The 23,573-nt window shown below is 42.2% G+C and overlaps 1 protein-coding gene across 1 annotated transcript in view; it reads left to right on the top strand.

Moving 5' to 3' along the window:
* The window catches only part of Ryr2 (ryanodine receptor 2), a 387,717-nt gene that overhangs the window by 120,273 nt on the left and 243,871 nt on the right, over window positions 1-23,573 (top strand). Inside the window, exons 16-17 of the mRNA XM_038334286.1 lie at window positions 2,742-2,877; window positions 14,348-14,443. Coding sequence (XP_038190214.1) covers window positions 2,742-2,877; window positions 14,348-14,443 — 232 coding nt within the window. The remainder of the gene's footprint in view (window positions 1-2,741; window positions 2,878-14,347; window positions 14,444-23,573) is intronic.

The raw sequence follows: 23,573 nt of genomic DNA, 5'->3' as shown, positions 1-23,573 counted from the left end.
TCTGTGCAGAGGAGAGGGCTTGGGAGAAAACTGCTCCTTACCTTCATTTCTGTGTCACTTCCCGGCAAGGGACAGTTAATTTTACCATCAATTCTCACTGGACCATTTTTAACACTGCAGCAGCGCGCTGCTGGGTGGACTCCAGTAGAGGTAGTTCCGTGCTACAGCGTGCTGTCTGCCCTATGATTGTCTTAGACTTGGCTTTAATGGGTTTGAGTTTGCAGCATTTTTTTTAGAAGGTGCTTCTTAGTCACATTCGAAGCTCTGGGTTTCAAAACACAGCCTCAATAAGCTGAACAAATGAACACACTTTCATCCCACTGTTTTATATTGGTTCCATAAATACAGAACACACACACACACACACACACACACACACACACACACACACACACACACACACACACACACCTACCTCACGAGGCCTTGAAAACTACGTAGCAGGCTACAAGAGCCTTAGGTCCAAAGGGCTGCTGGCTTGAAACTGAAGCAGGAGGGAAGCTGGCCCCCAAAGAAGAGGGTGAACTCCAGTTTCCTGCCTGAACAGAGTATACCCCTATCATTGCATGTATTTCTCCCTCCCTCTCTCCGTCCCTCCCTCCCTCCTTCCCTCCCTCCCTCCCCCCTCTCTCTCTCCCTCTCTCTCTCTCCCCCCCTCTCTGTCTCTGTGTGTGTGTGTGCGTGTGTGTGGTGCTGGAGACAAACCCAGGTACTTTTATGTGCTGGACAAATGAGGGAGTTGTCCCCAGTCTCATGTGTGCCTTTGCATGTATGATTTATTTTACTCAATGCCCACTGCTTAGAAAAACAAACAAACAAAAACCCCAAACTCATGTACTATACTTTATGCCAGAGTCAAAGAATCAGTTTGCCAACCTAATGTCCTGAGGTGGTTGTCAGTATGAGTACCACAGGTTTCAAACCTTTAAGTGCTAGTTTTTAGACAATAGAGCCAGCGAGGGTCTCAGCAGGCATTTCAGGTCTAAGCGTTCCCAACATGGCAGTAATTTTCTTTTAAAGAACTAACTTAGGATGGAAATATGTTTCAGAGGTTAAGAGCATGCACTGCTGTCTCCTAGAAGCCCTAAGTTTCCTAGCACCCATGCCAGGAGGCTTATACTGCCTGTAGCTCTAGTTCTCGGGGATAGGGTGCCCCCTGTGGCCTCTGGAAGTACTGCAGGCATGTGCACATCACATACCCACACAGACATTTACATATATGATTAAAAATAAGACACTTTCCCTCTTCCTTTCTTCCCGTCTCTCTTACAAGAGTAAAGAACCTTGCAAAAGCACAAGGAAAAAGTGTAGAGGATGTTGTTGAGTTTCCATAATCCCAAAATCCACGCTGTACTTTTTTTTTTCTTTTTTCCTTTTTTGGTTTTTCGAGACAGGGTTTCTCTGTAGCTTTTTTTTGTTTGTTTGTTTGTTTGTTTGTTTTTTGAGACAGGGTTTCTCTGCAGCTTTTTTAGAGCCTGGCCTGGAACTAGCTCTTGTAGACCAGGCTGGCCTCGAACTCACAGAGATCCGCCTGCCTCTGCCTCCCGAGTGCTGGGATTAAAGGCGTGCGCCACCACCGCCCGGCTTCTGTAGCTTTTTTAAAGCCTGTCCTGGAACTAGCTCTTGTAGACCAGGCTGGCCTCGAACTCACAGAGATCCGCTTGCCTCTGCCTCCCGAGTGCTGGGATTAAAGGCGTGCGCCGCCACCACCCGGCTCCAAGGCTGTACTTTAAAAGCTGTTACTTATTCCTGTTACTTTGGAAACTGATACTAAATTTTGCAGTTGTTTCTCTGTGTAAATAGAAGAAATGATCTATGGTCATCAAGGCACAAATTGCAGGAAGATCTATACAAGATAATAGTAAGAACAAGAGGGATTAACTGAAAGAGTTCGTATGCCGGATCATTGCACCGATTGCTGGACAGCAATTATTTCATACCTAGTGAAATTCCACCTATATATCAGGCTATCGCAATTTAAAATACAAATTTAAATATTTTCAGTCAAATGTGGATCAGTCATCTTTTCTTTGTCATTTTGTCACATATGACCACCAAGAAGGAACCTGAGCCCCATGGCTGCTGCTCAAATCCTGTCCAGTGAGTGAATTGAGTTCTTTTGTTTTCATGGTACTGCCTCATTCCGCAAGCCTCAGCCCATTGATTAAGGCTCTGTAGGCTGCGTCCTGTAAATAAATATTTCACTTGCTCTAAAATGTATTTTTGGTGGCTTTCTTTCGCTTAACTCAATGTCTTTAATTTAGAGTTAAAATAATGATAGTTAAAATTAATAGTAGAATACCACGCATGACCTGTTAATCCCAACAACAGTTAAACCTTACAAGGCAAGTGTGAAGAAATCATTTTACAATTTTTTTCACTTTTGTTTGAGAATGGAAACCAAGATTGAAATTCTTAGTTATCTGAAGAACATTTAATTTCTCATGCAGGCATGCTTCTTCTTGTCTTTTGAATAAATGATCTTAGTTTTCTTTATAATGGACTGATGATGTTAGGCTAGACTTCCCTTTAAAATCAACTTATCCCCTTTTTCCTTTTTTTCCAGAGCACAACTAGTTTCTTTCTTTTGGTATAGACTCTTACTCTATAGCCCAGACTACCGTTGAACTCACACTGATCCTCCTGCATCAGGCTCCTGCGTGCTGGGATTGCACAGATGAACTGCACACTCAGCGCAGAGTTGGTTTCTGATGGTGATTTGTTTTTACCCCCTCTCGCAGGGAATGATCAACTTGGTTCTGGAGTGCATAGACCGCCTGCACGTCTACAGCAGTGCAGCCCACTTTGCAGATGTCGCAGGGAGAGAAGCGGGGGAGTCTTGGAAATCCATTCTGAATTCTCTGTACGAGTTGCTGGGTAAGGACCATGGCTGCGTTTCTATGGAAAATAACATTACAGCAGTTGTACAGCATGCTTTCTAGTCAGGACTTTTAATTTTTAATGGTATTTAATTGGTAAAGCCAATGATGCTTTGTGGATAAATCCTTCTCAGAGTGAGGAAGGCCACCATTGAAGTAGTTGTGTCTTAGTTAGGGCATGGCTTTTGCAGGGCTCTGATAATAACCAGTATTACTTATTTCCTTCTTGGTCCTCAAGTAGTGTTACAAAGTCCCTTTCCTTTCAGCTCTCGTTTGTCAGGGGTTGTTCTAGTGTCCTCCTGTAGTGTTCATAGGATCTGGTTTGCCAGCTTCCAGATATATTTTATTTTGAGCAACATTTGCCGTGGTTTATAACATTCCAGTGGCTCTGTGCAGACACAGGTCTTCCTTAGCTTTGACCTGAACTATTTCTGTAGTCTCTTCATGTGTTTTGCCAAGAACATGGGACAGTCTGGTTTTACCTTACTGCAAGCCAGTAAACTGCTTTCATGGCAGTTAACATGTTACCTGTACGATATTACTCATCATAATTCCTATTGAGCGGTACCTGGGGTTGGTTTTAAAGGCAAGACTATCAGCTTTCTGGGATTTGTGTCTCATTTGGTTTAACGCCTGGTATATATTAGGTACCCAATATCTACTACTATATCGATATTAATTAGATGATTGAATTTTGATGGAACAGGAAAGTATAACTGAATTAAAAATGATGAAGTAGTTTTTAATGTGAAAAATGGGTAGTCAAAATATTTGGAAATCCTTTAAAATATAATTAAACTTCATTAAAATTTATAGAGTCATAAAACAATTTATTCATAATTGTTCCTGTTAGAATTTTTAATGTTTTCTTTGGATGAACACTTTGATATGCCATTAAAATTAAGCACATGCAATTTGGTGCTTTCATGGGGTTGGTATTCGCACCCTCTGAACAAGACCAGGAATATTGAGGCTTTGTAGGAGTCTAGTTTTACTATTTACCCACAACTATTATCAGGGTCAAGATTTTCTGGCACCAAAATCTAGAGAGTACATTTTCTAGAGAGTACATTTCCTTGCAAATGTGGAATTAATGGTATTGAATTTCTTAACAAAACAACAAAAACCAGCCAACCAGCCAAACAAATAAATAATAAAGGCAGCAGAAAGAGACAGAGGAAAAAAACTTAAGTTTGGCGGGGTTTTAACCTGGTTTTGGTACCTTTCTAACACCATAGTGTAACTTCTTTACATGATATGAGATGAATTGACTGCAGGCAAACTATATGTTTGGCCAGCAGTGTGTTATAAGGTGGAGCAAGTTACACATATATCACGACAATGTGATGCCTTAGTTTTCTCTTTGTGTCTATGACCCCATCTCATGTGTCCTTTCAGCATGTCATGTGCTCACCTTCCCAGGAGTAACTAACGTGACCACTGGAGTGGTAGGGATTTGACGAAACTCACCATTCAAGTTGCTTGCAATCACACACACACACTTAACCTCCCCTTGAAGCTAAAAATCCCTCAAGGGCACTCCCTATCACTGCACAGAATTTGGGGGGGGGGTTCTTTAATTTGATTGCCTTAGAGTCCATTGAATAGTTTTAATATACTCTACAAAATGCTGAGAATTGCACAAGAGTTGTAATTAGGTTTGTGGCTTCTTTTATTGGAACATGATGAGAGATGTGACTTTAAATTGGTGCACCTGTCTCAGTAGAGAGAGATGGCAGAGGGCCTTTGGGTAAAGTGATGTAACCATGCCTTAAATATCATTTAAATGGCAGTCTAACATAAAATATAGCACAGTGTCTTCATTGTACCTGGAGAACCAGCTCTCTCTCCCTCTCTCCCCCCTCTGCCTGCTGTGTGGCCAGCTTCCCACAGTCTGCTTTTCATTTAGGACCCGAGCTAGCTCTTGCCAGGTCATGTTACCTTCTTCGTAGTGTGCTTCCACTTTGGTGTTGGGGAGGCAAAGGAAATTCTGTCTTAAGAAAAGAGCCCACGCCTTCCTCCAACAATATGAAACCCACACCTGCCGTCTCACAGCCCCAAATCATAGCCATTCCAGAACCAGGAACTCTGACAAAGGCCTGGATGGATGGGTACTAACAAAGCTTTAAACCTAAATTAAGCTCTTGCACTTCGTGGCTCTGGGCTAGAGGGTAGACATTACAGGGGAAGCTTGCCTGTCCACCAGGGATGCTAGTAGCTCTGAGCTAGAAGGTAGATGTCAGAGAGGAAGCTTGTCTGTCCATAATGGATACTAGTGGCTCTGAGCTAGAAGGTAGACGTTACAGGGGAAGCTTGCCTGTCCATAATGGATACTAGTGGCTCTGAGCTAGAAGGTAGACATTACGGGGGAAGCTTGCCTGTCCATCATGGATGCTAGCTCCTTCGCGTCATCCATTTAAATGGTTGGATAAACCAAGGATTTAAGCTGAGTGCTTTTATCTGCTGCCTCACACTGTGCATTGGGCAGAGTCACATTCAATCAGTGTTATTTTAACTTATTTAATAAACACCTTGCAGAGATATCCATTGATTTTTTTTGTAGCAGAGTGAATATAACCATTAATTCACTTTATTCAAAAACAATAGGCCTCTTACTCCTTTTTCACTGGGCCTTTTCATTGAGAAACTCATCTGTAGCCAACAGCCTCTGAGAAAATATCTTTTCCACTCCCCAAACCCTAGCCTCAAATGTAGCTCAATGTTCTGATTGGAAAAGTGGAAAAAATAGAGGTGCCTGCTTCTAGTGTTATTCTGCCGATTTTATGAGTTAACACGCCAGGCAGATAACAAGTAACACTTTTTGTTTGTTTGTTTTTTATTTTGTTTTTGTTTTTTCGAGACAGGGTTTCTCTGTGTAGCTTTGGAGCCTGTCCTGAAACTAGCTCTTATAGACCAGGCTGGCCTTGAACTCACAGATTCTCCTGCCTCTTCCTCCCGAGTGCTGAGATTAAAAGTGTGCTCCACCATTGCCCAGCTGACACCTTTTGTTTTGAATGCTGTCTGTAAAGTGGCGATAATGATTCTACCTGGTATTTGATTTTGGTGTCTCCATACTTAGCCTAGGACGGTACTTTCCTTCTTGCCTCTTCTTCAATCCCCAGCATCCTTTTCCTTCTGGTTATTTTCTGTATCATCCTTTGCCCTTGTCAACCTAGTATTACTTTTGTCTTCATCTTCTGCTTGTATTTCACTCATGCCCTAGGAAAGAAACCTTATGTCCATCTCCTGGATATGACAAGGGAAGTTCTAGATTAACTCTAGAAGACGATATGGCATGATTATTCTTAGAATGTACTGGTCTTTGGTTTTCACATCTAGAAAGTACTATTCACTTTCTAGTACTTTCTCCAATCAAGTTGTGATGGGAAGGGAGGAAATGAAGTTTCTTTCCACTTCTTGCTGCACTGAAAGTTGGGAATTCTGCTCTCTCTCTGGATATAGTGTCTCCATTTCCTGCATCTGCACTGGCAGCATCCCACGCCCAGCTGATTCTTAGCAAATACAGCCATCCCTCATTTTCATAGGTGTGGCATCCACACTTTCAAGTGGCTGTGGATTGAAAATAATAGAAAATACTGTGTCGGAACTAAACATGGATGGGTTTCTTTTCTTGTCATTATTCTGTGAACAACACAAGTTAATAACCAGTAGCTTTGTCAGATGTGAATAACCCAGAGATGATACAGAGTGTCTGGCAGGAGGCACACAGGTTGTATGCAAAGTGACATCATGCTTTGTGAGGATGTTGAATGTCTGAGGATGTTGGGATGTGTGGCACTGACTCACTAGTGGTACCCGGGGTGACTGAGCTAGAGATCTCCAGGATGTTGAGATGCTGTCAAGTTTCTGTCTGTTTTCCCTGACTCTGGTCCTCATGTCTTCCTATGTTAGTCTCAGACCTCTGTAGCCCACTCTCACTTCGTCAAGGATTTTCATTGACTCTAACACTGGTCTCTACATTTCCTAGAATGAGGCATCCCATGTCTGACTTTCCTCTTCCTCTCCAACCCCTGATCTCACCCACTCTTTGTAGTTGCTCTAAATTGCCTCTTTCTAGTACTTTCTTCAATGAAGAATTATACTTCTAGAGTGTCTATCATTAATTAATATCTGCAAGATTTGAATATTCTTAAATGTCTATACATGATTCCTTAATTATTTATAGCTCATTTGATTAAGAAAGGATTTGATGGTGCTATTACTTAATATTGACATAATTAGAATTTCCCAAAATTTTTTGCCAATATAATAGCTGTATGGTACTAAGCACACAGAATAATTTCAGCCTCATGAATATATTTTACTTTTAAATTTAATTTTCAGGATGAATAGATGGCTCATTGGATAAGCACATGTACTTTTCTTGCAGAAGACTGTAGTTGGGATCCCTATACCCACAGCTGTGAGCTGCCTGTAACTCTAGCTTCAGGAATCTGAGGAATACCTTCTAATGGACTCTGTTGGTCCTGTACTCAGTGAACTACCCACAACACACCTACAAGTAAATAAAATTAAAAAATAAACTTGGTTTTCAAAGCAGCAAAAGATAAAGATTTTCCCTAGTGTGTTTCTTGACTTTTGCCTTTCCATGCTGCAGTCCTTGACCAAGTCTTTTTGTTAAGCTACGTCTGCACCTATTTGTCCAGATTGTTTTGGCTATATATTTATTTAAATGCCTCACCTCAGGAATGGTTCCTTTTCCCTTCTGCCTGCATTCTTAAGCCCCTTAGCTTCTTGCCTGGTCTCTGGATAAGACATCTTTGTACAACAGAGATATCCAGGTTGGGGGAATATAGACGTAGTGTCTGGTATGTTTCCATGCCAATAGAATCTCTCATGCAGTCTGAGTTGCTGCAACAAAATGCATAAGGTAGATAAATGGACTCTATACAACTAATGACAGTTTCTCATACTTCTAGAGGCAGAATTATAAGTTCAAGCCATCAGCACACTCTGTGTCTGCAGAGGGCTGGTGAGAGGCAATCTAAAGAGATGTCTTCTGACCATATTCTACAGAGGTGTGAGCATCTCTCTAGGGTCTCTATAAATACCCTAACCCTCCACTCTGATGACCTCATTCCAACCCAATGACACCATCTCTTAGTGTCATTCATAAGGATTAGGATAGCAGCATGTAAGTGTTTGAATCCAATATTCAGATCATTATCCAGATTTCATGAATGGATTAACTATTTGTTAAATACCTGCTTTGGGAAATACTCTCACTCAGGCATTGAGGGACCGTGGTGGCCAAAATACAGCATCTGTGTAAGCTTTCAAGGAGCTTAGAGTGGAATGGAAAAGACAGCAACAGACATTACAATGCCAGCAAGGATGTGTGCAGCTGTTGACTGGGCTGCCTTCACCATTTCATGACAGTTTTATTAAATAATGGTAATATGTGACTAACTAAAGACCAATAAGTGGGATCACATAAAATAGTTGGCATGATAGATAGTATCATTGTAAAATAATAAAGCCATGAGACTTGGAGAAATATGCTAAAGTTTCCATGAATGTAAAATCCTAATTAGTTCTTCTAAAATGTGGAGTTTCATATACCCAAAAGAAAAATAAAAAAATCTAAAAAATAAGCATATAGAAGTAAAGACTAATACAATAACAAATGAAATAATAAAAGATTTTACCATGTCAAATAAATGCAAATTAAAATAATAAGAGTCTTATGTTTTGACACAGAAAATAATTTTGCACATACACATCATTAGGGAAAATGTTGAGTAATGTGCTCTGGGTTAGAGCATGAATGATGGAATTTTAATAGGATGACCAATCCTGGTCTGACTACATATACAATTTTAGGATGTGTTCCTTTGCTCTCAAACACCCTGCTTTAAAAAGTGTGTTCTATACTTATATTTGTGTAAATGTGAAAAGATCATCCACTGTAGAATTACTTGTAAGTACCATAAAATTGAAAGCAATCTTTTTATCAACAGGGGATTGGCTACAGAGCTTGTGGTATACTTAAGTGTAGTACTGTGGAATCATTGAAAATTGAGATAAATCTATCATGTGGAAACCTGTGTGAAGCAAACAAAATTGTTTCTCTATTTCTGTTTGGAAGCCTGTGGTATGACATTAACTGTGAAGAAACAAAAAGGCTTACTTACACATTGATTATGATCCCAACTGTAGGGTTGGAGAGATGCCTCAGTAGGTAAGAGAATGTGCTGCTCTTGCAGGGGACCGAAATTCATCTTCCAGCCCCCACACTGGGTGTTTGCCAATTCTCTCTCTCTCTCTCTCTCTCTCTCTCTCTCTCTCTCTCTCTCTCTCTCTCTCTCTCTCTCTCTCACACACACACACACACACACACACACACACCACATATACACAATTAAAAATCAAATCTTATTTTAAAAAGGATTCCAACTGCAGAAATCCTAGATGTATAGAGGAGACAGTTTGTGGCCAGGTTAGTTGATTTGGTGGGATATTTTGTAGTGTCCTTGACTTTTCTGGCTCCTACAATCCTACCTCTCTTTCTTCAGCAGGATTCCCTGACCTCGGCCTAATGTTTGGCTGTGGGTATCAGCATTTGTTTCTGTCAGTTGCTGGATGATGCTTCTTTGATGACAATTGGACTAGGCACCAATCTACATGTATAGAAGAATATTGCTAGGCATCATCACATTGATATGTTTTTTTTCCCTTCAGTTGTGTTTGATTCTATCCTAGGTCTCTGGGTCATCCAGCCCATGGGTCATAGTGCTCCAGGCGTTGTAAGAGGTGGATTTACTCTCCTAGCATGGGTTTTAGGCTGGAGCTGTTTTCATTCTTACTATTCCAGTGATCACTGATTTAATGACCAGGAAAAGATTTAAGAAGTGCAAACATAGATTACATCTTGACTTTCGGAGACCGTAAGCCCATGTGAGTTTATACTCCAGCTTAGAAGAGGTTCAGTTCTGCCATATCATTAGAATTCTGTAATAGATTTCCATGTCACATTCCCATCTAGCTCATTTTCCTTAGCTCTCAAAAGGTTTTCTTTAAATACCAACTTTAAATTTATGACTCTCCCTCCCTGATTCTTCCGAAGATTCAAGGATTCAAGGGCATATGGGTAATATGCTTGTGTAGCCTGTCTAAGGACCTTAGTCCTACACAATGTATACATGTATACACGCGTGTGCGCGCGCTCATGCGCGCGTACACACACACACACACACACACACACACACACACAGAAAACAAACCCCAAATAGCTGGACTTCAGATTCTCTGCTCGAGCTATGGAGGAAACGAGCTGCTTCCTGCTGTTGCTGCTCAGTTCTTTGGGGTGCTTGTCATATGGAGAGCAAACACAGAAGACAGAGTGATAATCTATAACAATTTGGTGCTTGACATAGACTTAGTGAGTCCGGGTCTTGGGTAGAGATTGATAAAGGTGGATTTATGAGCTGCCGTCAGGAAGACATCGGGATGTCACAGACACCTGTACTTGGAATTGGAGGAGCATCGCTGTGGCCTTCTTTCATATATCTTTTCTGACGTCCACATAATTAATCTGTGGGATGCAGACAAGCCAGGATGACTTTCTAAAGACGTCCGAGAAATGGCCCTTTGGCAAACTATGAATTCTCATTTGCTGACGATTCGAAGCAGAAAACAAACAGAGCAGGCTGCTGCTCTTTCTTGTTGAGCAAAAGTGACCAGTCTCTGAATCCTTGAAGAGTTGGGGAGGTGGAGGCTTAGTTCCCAGTGCAGTACTATAAGTGGGGCTTTTGGGATTGAACTACGGGGGCTCTGAACTAATCAGTGTATTGATCAAATGGAGCCTTAATTTGATTGTCTACTAGGAACAGGCTTCCTAGAGGAGGAGGCCCAATAGAATGAGTGTATCTTAAAAGGAGGTTTTTAGATTGACTCACACAATACAGGATGAGTAGTTCATCAATGGCTGCCTCACACTTGAGAGTCTGAGAGATCCCTAGAGAGCTGCTGGTCTTCAATGTATGTTGGATGCCAGAAGATTCTTGCTTCTGATAACAAGAAGGGATCCAACAGCAGTAGAAATCTACATTTATCTGGACAGTGCTGCCAACACTTGGGGTGACTCTTCTTACTTCAGATCACCTCATCAAGACAGTACCTCACAGGTGTCCCCAGCAGCTTGCCTTGTAGTTAATTCCAGATCCAGCTAAGATGACAAGATTAACTACCACAAAGGCATCATTTAAGGTAGGAGAAGGTATGAGGTGAGGCCCTTGGAGAAGGGTGGGCCAATGAGGATTGGTCCTGGGCTGGCATACCTTGTCCTTAGTCCCTCCATCTTTCTATCTACTTCCTGTCTTCGACCATGAGAGCAGTTTTCCCGGGGCCCCTTTTCTACTGTGTTTATATCTTGCCACAAGCACAAAAAATAGCGTATCCTGTGGATTGAAACTAATGACACAGAATTACTCTTAACTCCTTTCAAATGGTTTTCTCTGACATTTTGTCACCGTGATGGGTATCAACTGTCACAGAAGGATACAGCAGCTAGAGACTTCAGTGCCTCCAGAACATTTTCTAGTGTTGCGGGGAGACAAATATTTCTGGATGCCGGAACACCGGGGAAGGCTACAAGTGATGAAAACCAAATTGCCTGGCCTTCCCAAGTGCTAGCACAGGAGCTACCCCATACTTATCTACAGAGATACTTCCTGTTTTGTTCCCTATGGTCCTGGCAAGGCATTGTATTTCAAATCGAGACATGCTATTTTCTGTGTTTTACTATGTTGTCATAGTCTCTTCTCCATGAAACAGCAATGACTGTCACAGACATAGTTTAATAGGACTTTTTTATTGCCAACATTGATATCTTTCTGAATATGTTTATATACTTGTAGGGCTCTAATCTTTAAAAGTATTTACTTATTTATTTATTTGTGTGTGTGTGTGTGTGTGTAGGTGCACACATGCGTTTGCATGCTATAGTCTGCAAGCAGAACTTCGAGGCCAGTTTGTAAAAGTGCCTTCACCGGCTGAGCCATCTTATTGGAATGAGGACATTAACTCTCAACACTTTTAGAATGCTGGGGAGTTGGGCAAGAAGACCACACAGGCTGGTGTGTGCCCATAGTTCCAGGACGCCACCGCCTGTGTGTGGGCTCAGCTCTGTGTTTGTAGGCATGAGCATGACCTGGATGACGTCTTTCAAAGCAGCGTTTCCCCCAGACAGCTGCACCTGATCTGTTCCGGGTGCTGAGGAGAGGGGGGCTGCACCGTTGTTAGTACTTGGTTTTGTGGCTGTGCACTCCGTGCAGGATTTCAAGGCTGGCATCCTCAGGGGCCTAGCAGTAGCCAAGGACCACTTTCTCTTGCAGGCAGATTGGAACTTTACAGAAGAACCTGTAGATGGAGCGGCGGGGCTGCGTTCCGCCACCTGGCTAGCTTTACACCCGAAATAATTACACGGAAACTGTATTCTTTCAAACACTGCTTGGCCCATTAGTTTCAGCCTCTTATTGGCTAATTCTCACATCTTGACTAGCCCATATTTAGTGATCTGTGTAGCACCACGAGGTGGTGGTTTACCAGGAGAGATCTTAACCTGCATCCGACTCAGAGAGGAGAGGCATGGCGACTGCCTGTGGTGACTGCCTGAAGCGTCTGCCTTCTTTCTGCCACAATTCTGTTCTTTCTTCCCCACCTACCTATGTTCTGACCTATCACATAGACAGGTGACCCTCCTCCATCAAGAGCCAGTCTGTCTTACTGTTCCTGTGCCAAGGTAGTAACTATCCTCGTTTGGGTGGCTTTTTGCTAACCCCTCCTGGCTTTGTGAACGTAGTGACCCACGCCCAACCTCTTTTCCTTAAAGCCACCTTGCTGGTTCAGTGTACTCACTGAATAGACACAGAGCAGCCCCTCTGTGGCACTTCCTTCCCATGGTCAATAGAGAACACCTGATTCTGTGGGTGCTTCTTTTACTCCAGTATCTTTGGGCAGGAATCATCCAACTGCAGTTGCCAAGGCTCCTCATCCTCAGGGACAATGTCCTGATTTCTCTAATACCCTCTTAAACTCTTCACCTCCAGTGTTGAGTGGATTTCTTCTTAGGAATCTAAATGCTCTTAAACCTTTCAGACATCTTTAGAAGAGGAGACATGGGCATGCCACGGTACACATGTGGAGGTCAGGGGACAGCTTGTAGGCCTTGGTCCATCCCTTCCACCATATATGGGTCTTCATGATCAAATTTGGGTTTGGCAGGTTTTGGGGAAAGAACCTGTCCCCAGACCCAGTCACGGCCTGTACTCCCTTTATTGTGTTCCTGAGGCTCCCAAGTCTCCCTTCAGAGAGTGAGAAAACTTTCTGTCCTTCGTGGTTTTCTATTTTGCTGTCTGAGCAGGAACCAACTTCATTTGTTGACTTCCTTTGAAAGGAGATGTGAAGGGCATCTGTAAGTGTGGTTTGCGCAGTCTCACTGTATGCTTTTCATCCTCCTGTTCTTAAGCAGTAGGTTGCAGGCGAGAGCCTCAGACTCCAGTCCTTTATCTGCTTCCTAGTGTGGCAAGACTGCGGATAATGACTGTCCCTCTGGGGATATCTTTCTGCCTTTAAATATCATGCTGTTCAAAAATCTCACCCACACCTTCGAGCACTTACACTGTTTCTCAATAGTCTTACAGGTCTAAGCATAGCACTTCTGTTAAAAAAAAAATACTAGACTTGCTGTCACAGAACCGAATCTGCTGAGTTTTTAATGTGAAAATTCAGTTTTTTTTTTATTTGAGTATATAAACTGGGTGGGAATAATTGTCATTTTAGAATTTCATGTGAAAAGGGGTCTTAAAGAACTTGAGAATCGTAAGCCTAGGAAAAGTTACCATAGGTTTCTCTAAACTGTTTCTGTCTTTGATATGATTGGGGACCTCTAAACGAAGAGCGGTCGATAGACCCGAGTGACTTACGACTTTATTAGTGGCTGTTCTGCCATCCTTTCACCTTGCTTCATTTAGCTCCATCTCCCGGCACACTTGTAGAATCATAGCTACTAGCTGCATGTCCTTTTAGTTTGTCTCAGGCAATCTGATATATTCTTAACTTCTTTGGAGCATAGGTATGAAAATTGGGCTCTGGAGAGATCAAATAGTTCAGTCTGGTGGCTAATTAAAAGCAAAGCATGTTAGAATCCAAGTGGGGAAACTTCCAGGACACTGGTTTCTGCTCCTCTTCATTATCACCTCCCTGTGTGAATCGTTACTTTCTGGAATTGTTTGCCTTCTAATGAGAAGAGGAGTTTTCAGTCCCTTCCCAAAGATGCCAAGACACTTTCAAAAGCACCCAGTTTTGTGTGTGTAGTTGCATTTGCATGTGGTTTAGATGACACTGGGAGATGCTTTGTGCTCTCCATCCCATATTGTATGCCTCTTGCAACCTTACCTTGGTCCCTGAGCTTGAAAATCACATTAATGTGAGTTCTTCTTTTGCAGCGGCTCTAATTAGAGGAAATCGTAAAAACTGTGCTCAATTTTCTGGCTCCCTCGACTGGCTGATCAGCAGACTGGAAAGACTGGAAGCGTCCTCTGGTACGTTCCTAGTTTTCTCCTTGATGTGTATGGTGTTCCTTCCTGTTTACTTCTGCTTCTTCTCTTTAAGACAAAGCAAGTTTGCATGTTCAGCATTACATGTTTCTTTTTAATGTGTTGAGTATCTTTTATTTACTGGTTAAGTCGCTGTTGGTCCTGAATAGTGTTGATATAACAACAGAGCTCCTGAAAGAGGCAAATAGTCCATTCTAAAGCCAAAGATGGGTGTCCATGATCTGGAAGCATAGACTTAGGTACCCCAAATTCCATGTCCCACAAGTTCCACTTATCACAAAGTTTGTATACTGGCAGAATGAAGAAAGCCACGAATCAGGGTACTTTCCAAATGCTGCAGTGGAAACACTGAGTCAATGAGGTCACAGCAGAGCAAGAAACACTCAGCCATAGGCCTCGGTGCTATCTGATGATGCACAGCCTTTTGGTTGGTGGAAACAAGTGATTTGTTAAAGTAATACATTTTGAGAGGTTATATCTGTTAGTTATGAGAATGTTAAGTCAGACTCAAAGGTGGGTGAGGAATGGCTATTAAGGATGCTGAAGATAACACAAACTAAATCATAAACTCTGGACCCACACCATTCCCACCACTCCACCATCACTGACGTCCCAGTCAATTACTCAGCCTTGCAGAAGGGTCAGTGGGAGGCACAGCTTTTGTCTGGGGAGTGTTGGCTCACAGTAGAGATCCAGTAAAACCTTGTCCATTCATATTTATAAAATGTCTAATGATAAAGTCCTGAAATCCACTGAAGAGCTAAGATTCTTCTTTCTTCTCAAACTGATCCATCCTGATATACTCCATAGACAAAATCTTTAGATGTTAGATTTCTTATTTTTTCCTTTGTCATCAAAAAGAACTTAAAGATACAAGGATATTTGGGTGAATTTGGGAAGTTAGGTTCCCAAATGACACAGCACCATTGTGAATTTGAAAAGGTTTCATAAACACTTAAAGACTGTCCACGAAATAGGGTATTTGTTGTCTCCCCATCCTCCCTGCTCCCAGACTCTGGAAACTGCTGTTTGTTCTGTCCTCTTTGTTCAGTCGCTTTACTTTCCATATGGGGAAGCAGCTGGGATCTAAGTGTCTAAATACCACCATCTGTGGGGCACAGTGCACACTTAAACCATGACAATGCACGTCTGGGCCTGCTAGGCCAGAGTTCATCAGGGTGGGGTGAGCAAGTGCCATGGGTCAAGGTGAAGTGTTCCCCATGGCTGGGCTTTTCTTTGGGTGATCTTGGCTCTTGCAGTGGCATTTGTGGGGATGAGTTGGCTGGAGAAAGGCAGCCCATTCGTCGGGGGTGAGGTGACTTCTGTTGGGTATCATCCTTTGTGTGCTCCATACCTGTACAGTTTTATAGACCTGGACGTGTTCTTACATGGGGAGCCTGCCACTCCGCTTACGTGCAGAGCCAGTGCAGGGGTCCTTAGTGGGCTTCAGATGCCAGAACTTTGAAATAGTGTTCTGCTCTTGGACATAGGGTGGTTTAAACACCCTAAAGTTATTATACTTAATGATTTCTTAGACTTTTGGAGCTCTTCATATTCTAAAGGGGTTACTTCCACTACTTGGGCAAGAGTGGCTCAGCCTCTGGTGTCCTATGACGCTTTCCCCCTCGTTATAAGGTTAGATGATATGGCATGTTGAGCTAAAAAGAGACTACGTTCTGGGGTTGACTTTTGAGATCTACCATTGCTGGTGGAGAAGTCACAGCTACTTGTGTGACACCAGCTTAGATGGCTCTTATGACACAGAAAAAGAGACAGAGGCTATTTCCTTGGGGATGGTGGTTTGAGCTTTTAAAACATCTGGTGGTTTGTGCATGTGTATGTATGGTGTGCGTGTGTGTGTGTGTGCGCGCACACGCACGCAACGTGCACAAATATGCATGCATGCATGCACATGTAAAGGTCAGAGAACAACATTGGACATCAGTCATTACCTTCTGCCCTATTTCTTATGAGAGGCTCTCTGATGCAGGGGATTTCAGGGATCTCTTGTCTCTACTCCATCCTCACTACAGAAGCCCTGGAATTAGAGATTCATATTACTGCCTCTGGCTTTCACATGGATTCTGAGGATTCAAACTTCGGTCCCTATGCTTACACAGAAAATGGTTTTTCTACTGATCCCAAGCTTTTGATTTAAAGACTTGTATTTTGTGGAAAGTCTGCCATGAGATATTGGAGGGATTATGTTCTCTAGTTGAAGGAAAGAGGAAACAAAAACAACAACCACAAAATGCAAAGCAAGAATAAACTAAACTAAATCAATCACAATAGCATTGGACATTTTCTAAAGAAAATGTTTGGTGATAGCCACTGGGATAGGGACCTCCTTATACCCTAATATTCCTAATATTCCATGCTATAGTCAGCCATATTTCCTACCCTGATCTGTTGTAACAATTGGAGTGGTGTTTTTATGGGATGATAAGGTGGTCAGGACTTGTAAACCATGCTTTATGTTGCAATTTCCTATGAATACAGGAAAATATAGAATGCATTTTATAAAACTATTTACTTCAAATGCCAGAAATAAAGTGTTAATAATGAGAAGGTCCTTATTTAGTAGTTAGGTGTTGTCTAAATTTAAAAATTCTGTCCTTGTCAAAAGCTAAACCTTCCTGAGACACGTCAGGAGGAGTGGCGTGCTGCTCACTTCCTTTCTCCATGAAGCACCAAATTGCAGCTAAGAAGGAAGAGACCGAGAAAGAATGGAGTCTTCATTTGGAGGCATCATGTACTTTGCTGTATTTTATCAATAAGATGATATGTAGCAGTTGGGGCGGGGGATCCCTCAAAGGAAACTCCAAATGAAACAGAACCCTTTTTAATGGGTGAAGAAAAGAGAAGTAAAAATGTTCAAAGCTACTAGGTCTCCTGACCTTTTCATCTTCTTCAGAGTGGAGAAAGGGGCTGGCAGATTACATTTCTAGAAAATGGGTCTTTCAGGCCGGGCGGTGGTGGCGCACGCCTTTAATCCCAGCACTCGGGAGGCAGAGGCAGGCGGATCTCTGTGAGTTCGAGACCAGCCTGGTCTACAAGAGCTAGTTCCAGGACAGGCTCCAAAGCCACAGAGAAACCCTGTCTCAAAAAACCAAAAAAAAAAAAAAAAAAAAAAAAACAAAAAAACAAAAAAACAAACAAACAAAAAAAAAGAAAATGGGTCTTTCAATGAAAGAGTTCTTCAGCTATTTCAAAGTCTGGAATAAAAGGTGCCCTGCTTTATGGCAGGTAGTGGAGTGATTTAATAATCATTTTCCATGGTTACCTGAAGACCGTTGTTCACTTCTAGCTATAGTGCAGTGCTAAGGGTGATGGGATAGCAAGGCTTGCTGGATTCTGGCTTACAGATGCAAATGTTTCCTGGTTGACTTAGTCACGAGTGGTGCGCCCTGGATTGTACAGTGGCTGACAGGTGTATGGCTTCTAGAATGTACTTTGTCACTCATTAGGACTGCAAGCTCTCAAGTGGGCAGGAGTTTCCTGTGTAGAGTGACTGTATTTGCACACTGTTTATACTTCTACCCCAATGGCAGCTTTCATTATTATTTCATGGTTGTTCTTTATCTTTTCTAGAGAGTTTTATTAAGAAAATAGGTTTCTTTGGTACACTGCAAGGGACATTGGGATGAGCAGTGGCAAACATGCTGTCTGCAGTCCACTTTATGATTCTTGGGGTCCACTTTATGACCTGGGTCCCTTCCTTGTTCTGTGAGTGAGTTTCTCTTCAGTTTCTATTAAGGAAGAACCCAAGGATGTCCCTCTATTTAAGCACTGGTGTGAGGCTGAGCCCCTGAGAACTGTGGGTACTGCAACATGGATGTCCTTCAGGTCTGCTAATGTGGCAAGGACCACTGGGCATGACCATAACACTCACGAGCTCACAGTAGCTGTGGTTCCCTGCACAGGACTTGCACAAGATCAATCCAACCCAAATTGGTGTAGAAGTAGAAGGTGCCCCATTGCTTATCAAAGGTGTTATTGACAGTTGACAGAAATGATTGTCCCTCTCCCAGCACCTCCCTCCCTCCCTTCCTCTCTCCCTTCCTCTCTCCCTTTCTTTCTTTCTTTCTTTCTTTCTTTCTTTCTTTCTTTCGTTCTTTCGTTCTTTCTTTCCTACTTTCTTTCGTTCCTTGCTTCGTTCCTTCCTCCCTCCCTCCCTCCCTCCCTCCCTCCCTCCCTTCCTTTCTTTCTTTCTCCTATTGGTAGATTTCCCATGTTCTTATAGGTGACCCCACATCTATGCCCCCCCATCTGTACACATATGGGCAGACATGTAGTTGGGCGGGGACTGTGTTGGAATGGTTGTGCTGAACTAGAGAAGAAGTGGGAGTAGATATGTTCATATATGAGATTGTCAAGGCTAAGAACATGCACAATTGTGGGACTGTAGTTCACATCTCAAGGCTCAGAGAGCTGTGAGAAGCAATGAATAACAACAGAAGTCAGGTGGTCCCCGGGTCCTATTTTTGTCACCAACAAGGCACTACAAGTAGAAAGTTAGATGACTGACTTCATGTATTGGGGCACAGCCAGAATGCAATGTTTTGCACGCTTTACTCAATGTCTAGTAGAAGAAGGCCTTATACTCTTTCATCTGTGGCCTGCTGTCTGCATTTCGTGTGAAAAGTTACTTAGAACATTTATAACATAGCCTTTAGACTGGCAGCATGGTAGGCAGGTAGAAGTACTTACTGCTGAGCCTGAGTTCTACCCCTGGGACCCACACAGGAAGAGAGGACCAACTCCCAAAGTTGTCCTCCGGCTTTCATAGCACATGTTATGATGCACACGCCACTCATATACACAGTAAATACTTACATAAGTGAGTAAGTACATGGTGTAGTAGACATTAAAAAATCAAATGAGTTTTGAAATATGTACATAAGGTATATATGTGAAACATAAAGGAATTTTGTGTTCAGACGTGGACTCTGTCCCTAAAATATATCTTTATGTATATACCAATCTAAAACAGCAGTGAAGAGTCCCCCTGAATTTAAAGGTCTTCTGGTCCTAATGTCCAAGCAAGAAAAGCTCATCTCCAGCATTCTGCTTTACTGAATTTCTGACATCCTATCATCAGATTTCCGGTCAAGACAGAGAAGGCAAGGCCAAGCACTTACAGGTCACTTGCTTGAGGTCAAGGAAAAGCAGAGGAGGATTGAAGCTGGTCAGCACTGTGGGCTCTGGAGTAATGTTATCTTTGTGCCTTATTTTGCTCAGACTAAAGAGCTTATAGAGACTCACCCACTGGATGGACTCAGTAATCAACTGATGAATAAAAAAATAACTAAAGCCAACAACCATAGTGCTAAAAGTATCATAGGAACATCTTATAGTGTTTATGATTCAGGCTGCCACTGTTCTTTGAGACAGTCTCACATAACCCAAGCAAGTCTGTAACTCACTGTGCAGTGGAGGATGACCTTGAACTTCTGATTCTTCAGACTCCAATTCCTTACTGCTGGATTACAGGTGTGTGCCTGGTTTTAGGCAGTGCCGGGGATCAAACCCAGGGCTTCATGCCTGCTATGCAAGCACTCTACCAACCAACCGAGCCACACCTCCAGCCTCCATTATTGCTTTGACACACAACGATGTATCCTAATAAAAATTTGAATAGTATCAAATTTCTAATAAGGTCTTCCAATTTTTAAATCATGAGCTGTCTTGAAACTGGCATTCCTTTTTCCTAACTGTCCTTTGGAAACTGTCATTTCTCTGTCCTTCATAAATCCTGGCTCCTCAAACTGAAGGGATCAATCATCAGGAGCCTCATTAGCCGGAACTGTTCATTATAGTTGCCCTGCTCTGTGTTCATGATTTCTCCGTTTTCCCGGGGAAGCTTCAGACTCACACCCACCTCCTAATCCTAAACCGCAGTCTCTCTTCTTAGCTTATTTATTTTGCTGATGCTTCTCCTAGAGTGTTTCGTTGCTTTGTGTATGCATAAGAATATTATGCACTGGCTCCTGTTTTCATCTCTCTCCTGATTTTTCCAATTTGTGTTCTATTTTCAAACTTAACCTTTGTCAACTTTCCCCCCTCCTCAGTATCATGTGATTTTGAGAAATAATGAGTTTATTTTTCTCTTTAGCTTCAAAAACATTCTGAAAAATTCAAAGTATATGTAATTATGTATTTTCTCAGAGAGGCTTGAAGCCACGGTACTTGCAGCCATGATTTTTAAACTTTATGCATTTGAATACTAATGTGATATACATTTTTTCTTTCTTTATTTGTGTAAGCTATGGAAACCCTATTTAGGGTAGCTTCCATTTGTTCTCATGATTTAGCTCTTGTTAACAAAAAGAAAGAAAATTTCATGCTGTTTCTTTCTTTTTTGTTCCCTTTTCTATTTGCCAGAAGACTTAAAAGTAAATTGGTCATTTATCTTGTGCAGAAACTCAAATCATTTCTTATTTTAATCTTGTTGTATGTATATGGTATGTGCAAGTGTGTGTGTGTGTGTGTGTGTGTGTGTAAGAGAGAGAGAGAGAGAGAGAGAGAGGGAGAGGGAGAGAGACACACAGAGAGAGAGACAGAGAGAGGGAGAGAGAGAGAGAGGGAGAGGGACACAGAGAGAGAGACAGAGAGAGGGAGAGAGAGAGAGAGAGAGAGAGAGAGAGAGAGAGAGAGAGAGAGAGAGAGAGAGAGAGAGAGAGAGAGAGAGAACAAGTGTACACATGCCATGGCATGCATGTGGAGATCACAGGACCATCCCGGATGTTGGGCATCACTTCCTCCCTTTGTGTGCGATAGTCTTCCTTACTGTTCCCACTGTGCACACAAGTGTAGCTCAGCCCGGAGCTTCTCACAAGTCTCCTGTCACTGCCTCCATGTGCAGTCAGTGATTTGATCTCACATTATCATTTTGCTTTGTGGTATAAACGGTTCGGATCCAGATCTAGCCATGTTCCTTTTCTGATACACTCAGTTTTGAGCATGCTATGAGCTTTGTGAGCCACTATTTGCTGAGAGAACCTGTTCTCAGTCTTTTATTGATTTTCTTTTCTGCACACAGCAGAGGCCGGCTACTTTCTGTAAAAGGCCAATACCTCAGTCTGATAGCTCAGCATACCACAAGCCCCAGAAATGTGCTCCTGTTCTCAAGCCTAGAGGTGCCTGGACAGGAGCTTTTGGATTTAGTGTATGGGTCTCCTCTCACATTGACAGCTCATGCTTTCCTGAGTGTCAGGGACGAGCACGCTCCTGTAGCCTTTTTCCTCTGTGAAGGCGCAACCCATTTATAAAGAACCAGTCACCATGATCTCAGGTTATAGCATCCAGGTACATGTTTTAGAGCCTGTGTGCCCTAGAGTCTTTAATACAGCCCCCCAGTTCTTATTTGTAGTGAGAAGTAACCGCTGTCAGTAAATGTATGCATTCAAACAGTACAATAAAACTATATTAATAAAAGTAGGCATTCGTGTGCTCTGTAGTATAAATAATGGAGAGAGACAAAGGATAGGCTGGCATGGGAAACCTACTAAAAGTACCTTCCCATCGCTGGCGTCATATTCTATATTGGGCTCTGGATGATGAGTTTCTTTGATTGCTGCATCTTAGATGGTGGTGACAGCAGTGGACAGCTTTGGTACACTGATGTCAGCATCTCTATCTCGAATCTTGGCTTCTTGAATTTCTGTTTTCTTTGATTTTTTTCCCATTATCATCAGGCTGTTGGACAACAGCTAAATTATCTCTAGAGTTTGAGGTACTATAGAAATTGAATAGACGTGGATATTTTAACAGACTAACACACAGTGAAGAAGTCAGCATCCCTTGTCCTCATCTGTAAAGGGCAAGGATTTGGGTCAGGTGTTGGCCATGTGAACCTGAGAGGATGACGTCTGCATCCTCTTCTGTGAGCCTGACATTGCAGGCTTCTTTGCTAAGAAAGTGAATTCCACTTGACACATAAGAACCGTAATCCAGGGTTTTAGAAGCTTCTTCTCAATTCTGTGCTATTCTTAAATATTCTGAGAGACAGCCAGCGGTCTGCATGTTGTGTCTGATAATGGAACCCATTTTGTCTTTGTTCTTTTATAAACCTTAAGAAAAAAAAGGCATATTATACTTTTGTGATGGTTATAGTTTATAATTTTTCATTTCTTATTTCCATTGTTTTTTAAATGAAATTTTTTTTTCTGGGGATCCAACTCAGGTTGCCAGGCTTGACAGCAAGTTCCTTCAGTCACCTATTCCCCTTGCTGGTTTAGGATTATGTTTCTAATGCCAGAATACTAGGCCAACCAGTTTATAATTAATGTAGACCTCTGTGTTTTTCTTTGGGACTCAATGACTGTGGGACTAGGCAGGACAGAAACCTTGGTCAACAGAATGGTGCCAATGTGGACAGTTAAATCCACTTAAAACCAGAGAGACTTTGGGAAGTAATTCTAGACACAAAAGAATAGAGTTAAGCATGGCTTCTTTTTAGCAGCAATTTTTCAGGTGGGCTCTGTTTACAGGAGGCAAGCACGTCTCATTTAAGAGAGGCTTCCTGACTCAGCTTTAGCTACAAAAACCTTACAGCTCTTTTAAGAGGCCCCATACCAAACACTTAAATGGTGTTGATGAATAGTCGAGAGCTTGCTTCTTTGGACCTTGAAATGCCATAGAATGTGGCAGTAAACATGGCTCTCTCTGCCATGAGGCTAGACTCTTAGAAAAGTAAGGAATGGGCTGGATCCAGCCATCAAAGCCACAATTTTAATCCTAGCCATATCGCTTAGCAAATTAAAGGCTCATGTGGTCAGAAAAAAAGATATACAGTAAAGATAAATTCAAAGACAAAGAAAACCTCTGAACGGTTTACAGTGTGTTTAAAAATATATGTAAGCTTGTGAGAGAAAAGAAAAAGAATAAAGTCCTTAAAATAAAAAAAGAAAGAAAGAGTAGTTTGGTGTGGTGACATACACCTTTAATCCCAACACTTGGGAGACAGAGGAAGGCGGATCTCTGTGAGTTCAAATACCACTGTCTATTTATTTCTTTGGGACTGAATGACTGCGGGACTGGGCAGGACGGAAATCACGGTCAACACCAGAAAGCTTCAGAATCTGCCCTAAGTTACTGCCCATCCATGCTGGCC

The sequence above is a fragment of the Arvicola amphibius genome, chromosome 6 (genome assembly GCF_903992535.2).
Source record: "Arvicola amphibius chromosome 6, mArvAmp1.2, whole genome shotgun sequence".
Classification (NCBI taxonomy): domain Eukaryota; kingdom Metazoa; phylum Chordata; class Mammalia; order Rodentia; family Cricetidae; genus Arvicola; species Arvicola amphibius.
The sequence above is the reverse complement of the archived record's forward strand: the minus strand, read 5'-3'. Positions and strand labels throughout refer to the sequence as shown.